The sequence below is a fragment of the Myodes glareolus genome, chromosome 27, assembly GCF_982192425.1.
Source record: "Myodes glareolus chromosome 27, mMyoGla1.1, whole genome shotgun sequence".
Taxonomy (NCBI): domain Eukaryota; kingdom Metazoa; phylum Chordata; class Mammalia; order Rodentia; family Cricetidae; genus Myodes; species Myodes glareolus.
In genome coordinates, this window is record NC_142052.1 from 30,118,764 (window position 1) to 30,126,613 (window position 7,850).

General features: G+C 36.6%; 1 protein-coding gene across 1 annotated transcript; it reads left to right on the top strand.

Moving 5' to 3' along the window:
* The first annotated feature begins 2,074 nt into the window (after positions 1-2,074).
* Positions 2,075-6,546, top strand: LOC148117651 (uncharacterized). The gene is made up of 3 exons (XM_087902257.1): positions 2,075-2,196; positions 2,397-2,457; positions 3,402-6,546. Exons 1-3 carry the CDS (start codon positions 2,163-2,165, stop codon positions 5,410-5,412), a joined length of 2,106 nt encoding a protein of 701 aa, XP_087758383.1. The 5' UTR covers positions 2,075-2,162; the 3' UTR covers positions 5,413-6,546.
* The last annotated feature ends 1,304 nt before the right edge of the window (positions 6,547-7,850 follow it).

Here is a 7,850-nt window from a genome sequence, read left to right on the forward strand (position 1 = left end):
ATCTACCAGCATTGGTTCAGTTGTAGTAGTGTCTACCACAATTTAGAAGCCAAATTTGGGTGATAACACATTATACTTGTACTGTAAACAAAAAAAAAGATGCACGATCTATAAGTCATAGAATCTTCTTCTGAAGTTTCACTTCAGCACTGTTGCACCAATCTGTTTTGCAGAGTCAGAAACTCAGTGAAGATTCTGTGAGAGTTTACTGAATGAATTTGTAAAAATGAAGCCACAGTTGTACGTTGCGATGATAGGATGTTGAGGTATCCAAGCTATGAGACATATGCTATGGAGAGCTTCATACAGGGAGTGGAAGCAGCAAAAGAGACATGTATAAAAGTTTACAGGAATAGAACCATGTAAACCCTTTGAGAATGAAGTTCTAACAGCCTGAGATGGACCTATATGATTCATTGTTTGCCCTGATATGTTTTAGTCTTGCCTTGGTCAAATACCCTAACTGTGCTCATATTCCTTTTTTTTTAAATTTATTCCTTCTTTCATACTAGGCAATGAGTCAATACACCAATTTGTCCATTATATTTTTTCTTTTAGTAGTTAGTAGTTCTTCATTCAGTTTCAGTTTTCTTATATGTACTATGTATGTTGATCTGCTTCCTTGTCTCTCTCTGTTTATACACATTTCTCTTGTAAGGTGGTATCTTATTCAAAGGGTACAGAAGCATAAAATCCTGAACATAATTAGATGTTAGTGTAGGACCAGGGAAATGGAACTAAATGTTAGGAGTAATGGCAGAAATTAGGTATTGAGGTCATAGGATTTCAGTTGGAAATAGATTAACTCCAGAAAACACTATTAATCCTGAGGTCATTTGTGTGATATTTTGACTCAAATCTTTCTTCCTATGTCTACGCTCTATAAATTTAGTAAGACAGAATTAAAAAATAATGAGCTAATTTCTTAAATTGAACACTGAATCTGTTCAAAGGTTATCACTTATGACTCATTCAGGTGTACAGTAAAGACAAGTGGAACAAAAATAAATAAAAATGAAAAGGTAGTGTCAGACAGCAGTCATGTGTGAAATAGGCAGAAATTTTCAGAGTGTTCATCACCATTATAGAGAAGGCCCACGCTATGGAATGGAAGCTGACCAAGTTTTATTGAGTTGATTTTGTGTCCTGCCACATCACTTAAGGTACTTATTAGCTGTAGGCATTCTCGGATAGAGTTTTGGGGGTCACTAATGTACACTATCATATCATTTGCAAAAAACGAAAATTTAACTTCTTCCTTTCTAATTTGAACCCTTTGATCTCCTTATCTTCTTTAATTGCTATTTCTAAAACTTCAAGCACTATATTGAAGAGATATGGCAAGAGTGGAGAGCTTTGTCTTGATTCGGATTTTAGTGGAATGACTTTGAGTTTCTCTCCATTTAATTTGATGTTAGTTGTCAACTTGCTGTATATTGCTTTTATTATATTCAGATATGATCCTTGTATCCCTATTCTCCCCAAGACCTTTATCCTCAGTATGGGAACATGGCCTCCTGCCAGGCTCCAAGGTCCTCAGAGACAAAAAGGCCATGCATAATTCTTTGTAGGAATTTCAGCAAACATGTCAGAATCTTTTTTACCTGATTTGCTTCTTTAATTGATTTTTTTTCAATAAATACAGTATCTTAATGTATACTTCCACCTGTCCTGGACATGATTCCATAGTCTTGGCTGACATTCAAATCATAGAAAAATATACCCACCTCTGCTTTTGAATTTCTGTGCTTAAAGGACTGAGTCAATACACCCAGTTTGTCCACTGTATTTATTTTGTGATTAGTATTTCTTAATACAATTTTCTCATGTGTACTATGTCCTGTTGATCTGTTTCCTTTCTCTCTCTATTAATAGACAGTTTTTTTGTGAGGTGATGTCCCATTCCAAGGGTACAGAAATGACAGAGGTGACTCTCCTATTCAATATCCTTCTAAAGTGATTGTGTCTGGAATAATACCAGAATTTTATGACTTACAGTCAAAGACGTATACATTTACAATGTTGTCACCTTCATGCTTTCTATTATACACATGAATGAAATATTTTAGAGGGAAGTGACCTATGATGATGTGCATATCAACTTTACTTGGGAAGAGTGGAATTTGCTGGATCCTTCCCAGAAGAATCTCTACAAAGATGTGATGCTGGAGACATACTGGAACCTCAATACTATAGGTAAAAATAAATTTCCTTTATGTTTCAAAATAAGGGGACAACTTTTTCTTGGTTAATGATGCTCTTCTGTAATTTGATTTAGAAAGAATAAGAATGAGTTGAATAAAGCAGTCATAGTTCTAAGGGCCCCTTAAGATAACAGCTTAAATCTTGTACAATTTTCAATAACTTAACATAAATTTTCTGGTATTATATTTTAGAATGCATTTGGGAAGATCATCATAGTGAAGAACATTGTCAATTTTCTAGAAGACATGAAAGGTAATTTTCATGTGCAAACTGATAACAGATATCACCTTTTAAGGCATAACACCATGAGAACATTGTTGTAGATGTGCAAATAAATTTCTTTCTTGCTACTCATAATACAAAAGTATACACATTGAAGAGATGATAAGTATATCTGCAAAATTATGTACTAAACCAATAACCCATATTAAATCCTGTATTACTCATACACCTTTTGTGACTGTGTTAAGTTTAGTGAAAGAAGCAGTTAGAATTGAGTCAAGTGGCAGTTGTTCTGGAGAAACCTTGATACCTGTACCGCAAGTCTGTGAGGAACAACAAGTCAAACCCTTAGAATTCAATGTGAAAATATTTTATTTGATATTCTTTACTATATATACCATGTTACTCTTGATACAAGAATATGAGCATAAGGATATAGAAAGATGTAGCATACCACTCTCTAAGAATTATTAGATAACAGTAGTCCCCAGGTTGAGAAACTTGTTGAATTTGATTCAATTATACAATTAATTGGTTTTCCACCATCACTGTTAATTTATGAACAAACTCTCATTGCAAAAAGTCCAATGAGATCTAGAACTGTGCAAGTACTTTTGGGTGTCCTAGTTCACATATCTTATACAACATGATTCATAGTATAGGAGAATTTATGAATGTTAAAGCTCTGAGTTTGTCCAGTTCTCTTTACATATGTGTAAAATACCATATAGAAGAAAGTTTCTGTGACTGTAAAAAGGTAAGCCATAAAAGAAAGGGATTTGCTATTGGAGGTATCTTTCAAGTGTCAAAGCAGTGCCCAATCAAAGAACAAAACTGAGTTTAGACAGAGTCATGAAAACACAGTATCTGATTCCTCTTTATAATTCAACATATAATAAAATTCATAGAAATGTATAGGCAGAACAGTGAATTGAATGTGGTAAAGCTTTTACATGTGCCTATTATTCTTGCAGGATTGAGAGAATTAAAACTGGAGAGACACCTTTGGTATATTTTCAACGTGGTAAATCCTTGACATATGACAAGCACCTTAAATGGAATCAAAGAATGCATAGTGAAGAGAAGCCATATGAATGTAATCAGTGTGATAAGGCCTTTGAAGCTCACAGTACTCTTCAAAAGCATAAAAGAACACATACTGGAGAGAAACTCTATGTATGTAATGAGTGTGGAAAGGCTTTTGCACAGTACAGTGCTCTTCAATACCATAAAAGAACACACACTGGAGAGAAACCCTATGAATGTAATGAGTGTGGGAAGTCCTTTGCAGCTCAACATACACTTCAAGTGCATAAAAGAACACATACAGGACAGAAACCCTATGAATGTAATGAATGTGGTAAGGCCTTTTCACAACACAGTAATCTTCAAGTGCATAAAAGAACACATACTGGAGAGAAACCCTATGAATGTAATGAGTGCAGTAAGGCCTTTGCATCTCACAGTACTCTTCAAAAGCATAAAAGAACACATACAGGAGAGAAACCTTATGAATGTAATGAGTGTGGTAAGGCTTTTGCACAGTACATTGCTCTTCAATACCATAAAAGAACTCACACTGGAGAGAAACCCTATGAATGTAATGAGTGTGGAAAGGCCTTTGTAGCTCAACATACTCTTCAAGTGCATAAAAGAACACATACAGGAGAGAAACCTTATGAATGTAATGAGTGTGGGAAGGCTTTTGCACAGTACATTGCTCTTCAATACCATAAAAGAACACACATTGGAGAGAAACCCTATGAATGTAATGAGTGTGGGAAGGCCTTTGCAGCTCAACATGCTCTTCAAGCGCATAAAAGAACACATACTGGAGAGAAACCCTTTGAATGTAATGAGTGTGGTAAGGCCTTTTCACAACTCAGTACTCTTCAAGTGCATAAAAGAACACACACTGGAGAGAAACCCTATGAATGTAATCAGTGTGGTAAGGCCTTTGCATCTCATAGTAATCTTCAAAAGCATAAAAGAACACATACTGGAGAGAAACTCTATGTATGTAATGAGTGTCGAAAGGCTTTTGCACAGTACAGTGCTCTTCAATACCATAAAAGAACACACACTGGAGAGAAACCCTATGAATGTAATGAGTGTGGGAAGTCCTTTGCAGCTCAACATACACTTCAAGTGCATAAAAGAACACATACAGGACAGAAACCCTATGAATGTACTGAATGTGGTAAGGCCTTTTTACAACACAGTAATCTTCAAGTGCATAAAAGAACACATACTGGAGAGAAACCCTATGAATGTAATGAGTGCAGTAAGGTCTTTGCATCTCACAGTACTCTTCAAAAGCATAAAAGAACACATACAGGAGAGAAACCTTATGAATGTAATGGGTGTGGTAAGGCTTTTGCACAGTTCATTGCTCTTCAATACCATAAAAGAACTCACACTGGAGAGAAACCCTATGAATGTAATGAGTGTGGAAAGGCCTTTGTAGCTCAACATACTCTTCAAGTTCATAAAAGAACACATACAGGAGAGAAACCCTATGTATGTAATGAGTGTGGAAAGGCCTTTGCAGCTCAGCATGCTCTTCAAGCACATAAAAGAAAACATACTGGAGAGAAACCCTTTGAATGTAATCAGTGTGGTAAGGCCTTTTCACAACTCAGTACTCTTCAAGTACATAAAAGAACACACACTGGAGAGAAACCCTATGAATGTAATCAGTGTGGTAAGGCCTTTGCATCTCATAGTAATCTTCAAAAGCATAAAAGAAAACATACTGGAGAGAAACCCTTTGAGTGTAATGAGTGTGGTAAAGCCTTCTCACAACTCAGTACTCTTCAAGTGCATAAAAGAACACACACTGGAGAGAAACCCTATGAATGCAATCAGTGTGGTAAGGCCTTTGCATCTCATAGTAATCTTCAAAAGCATAAAAGAAAACATACTGGAGAGAAACCATATGACTCTAATAGTGTGGTAAGACATTTACAATTCACAGTACTCTAAAAATGTTTAAAACATCTCACTCTAGATAGAAACTCTGTGAACATAATGAGTGTGGTTAGAGCTTTGCACAGCACAGTCATCTTCAACCACATAAAAGAACACACAAAAGAGAGAAACCCCATGGATATATTTCATATGGTAAAGCACAGTAATCTTCAAAGGCATAAAAGAACAAGAAACAGTATGAATGAAATCAGCATGATAAAGGCTTTTCATATCTTATTCATCTTCAAATGCATATATGTACACCTACAGGATAGAAACCAGGAATGGAATCTATGTGGTAAATCCTTTGTCACATTAATCTCCAAATACATTAAAGAAACCATCCTGGAAAGAAACTATGAATTTAATGAGTGCAGTCTTCAAAAAGATTTTAAAAAATCATACTGCAGTGAAACTCTGAATAAATCCATTATGATAATGCCTTATACTTTATACAGGAGTAAATCTTTTTGTGTGTAATCAATCTCATAAAGCTTCTGCAAATTACTATATCCTTTGGTTACCTAAAGAAGAACCTGAGGGCTTATTCTAACTTATTTTTCATGATCCTTACAGTCAGCTAACTAACAGCATTCATTCTTTAGAAAAAAATTTAAGTGTCAATAATCTGTTCAATATGATACCTCTTTATTTTGTTTGCACCAGCAAACTAGTGGACAAAAGCTAATTCTTGAATTTATGAAATCCTATGGGTAGGAGAAAAGGCCTGTCTAAGAAACACATCCTGATCCTGGAATGAGATCTAAAGTAAAACACTTTGTCCCTGAATCTCAAACTGGTTATATAAACATCACCCTGAAAACAGAACCAAAAAGATCAACATGGCCAGTGAAGAAAACACACTTTTGCTCTCAATCCAGAGCCAAAGAAACACACTCTTCCCTTGTTCAACTGGGCACCAAAGCAACCAATCTCTGGTCACAGAATTTTGCCCAAGTCTCAGCTTGTTCAAACTCAGGGACTGAAATCTGACAAATTCCCACCTTCAAAATCTCCTCATATCTGGTTTTAAGCAGCTTTATATGAGCCATATGGTCATTCAGTTGGCAGCTGCCCCTTTCCATTCTGGCAGAGGCAGTCTCTCTATTCCCTCCCAAATAAATGTCTTTACTGAGATCTCTGTGAAGACCTTCTTTAACTGGAATGGACCAGAAACTCCCTATTGGAATTGAACTAAGGTTTAATTGATACTTCTACTTGGAAACTCACTTAACCCTGAGGAGCACAGAAGTAATGGACGCCTGTTTTGAGGCACTCTGTTAGGGGAGTGGAGCAGATCAGTAACAGACATTTCTGCCTGGAAACTCTTAGAAAAATGGAGCAGATCCTAGCTGTGATGGCTCTCTCTCAGAGAAGAACATTATTGCCTCATCTGGTGGGGTGCCCTGCTCTTCAGAACTGTAGGTGTTTCCTGACTTCAGGCAGTAAGTGTACCTTTCCCTCCAGAACTGTAACCCTTGAATTATGAATTTGAATGATAATGTAACTCTTTTAGATTTTATACTTCTCTTCAATTGCAAGACCTAAGGAATTAAGGTATAAATATTTATTGATGGGTACTCGGGTCTTTTGTTTTGTTTTGTTTTTCAAGGCAGGGTTTCTCTGTAGCTTTGGAGCCTATCATGGAGCTAACTCTTGTAGACTAGGGTCACCTTGAACTCACAGAGATCCTCCTGCCCTGCCTCCCAAGTGCTGGGATTAAAGGCGTGAACCACCATCGCCCACCTTTGGGTCTTTTTTGTTGTGATATAATTTCTATTTCAAATTATAAATGCATTTTTTGGCTGTATTGGGAGGGAGGTTTCAGTGATCCCTTATGAAGTCCTGAATTCACATGCTGAAGAATTCCTCTCACTTTACTCTACAAACAGCTTTTATACCAAAACATAAACTGATGGGTAAATATATTAGCATCCTGTCTCCTAGGTAACCAGGTGAATGGCTTTTAGTCATGACCACAACTACCTGTGTGCTCTTTTTGCTGCTTGCACATAGGCTTGAATCAGCATCTCTATCAGGCATCCTCCAAATTACAAAGAAAGGAGCAGAACAACATCCTGACCCTTTGTAGGGCAGCGATAGCCTTTCTGGAAGGCTAGGTGACCACCTCAGGTGGGGCCTATGGCTTTAAAGACTGGCTGCCACACCATATAGAAAATGGGCCTTCAATCCATTCTCTCTCACTAATTTTAATAAAACTGTGCTTCAGTAACAGGACAGAACGAACACACCTGGCTTCAGCGAAAAACTCTTCATTTACCCAAATTTTCCATTTATGTAACAGACATTCATATATGTAAGCCTCCTGTCTTAGGCATCTGGGGAGAAGAAGCTTTAAACTCACATTGACTGCTGATCTCTGTGAAGGAAAGACATTAATGAAGAGAGATAGTTTTGTGTTTATTTAGGACAGCATGTCCTAAATCTTCCCA

What these genes read in the sequence shown, in the direction of transcription:
- LOC148117651 (XM_087902257.1), top strand. Translation starts at nt 2,163, where the DNA reads ATGCTGGAGACATACTGGAACCTCAATACTATAG. An exon ending in CTGGAACCTCAATACTATAG is followed by an intron (nt 2,197 to 2,396) that starts GTAAAAATAAAT and finishes ATTATATTTTAG; the next exon opens with AATGCATTTGGGAAGATCAT. An exon ending in TTTTCTAGAAGACATGAAAG is followed by an intron (nt 2,458 to 3,401) that starts GTAATTTTCATG and finishes TTATTCTTGCAG; the next exon opens with GATTGAGAGAATTAAAACTG.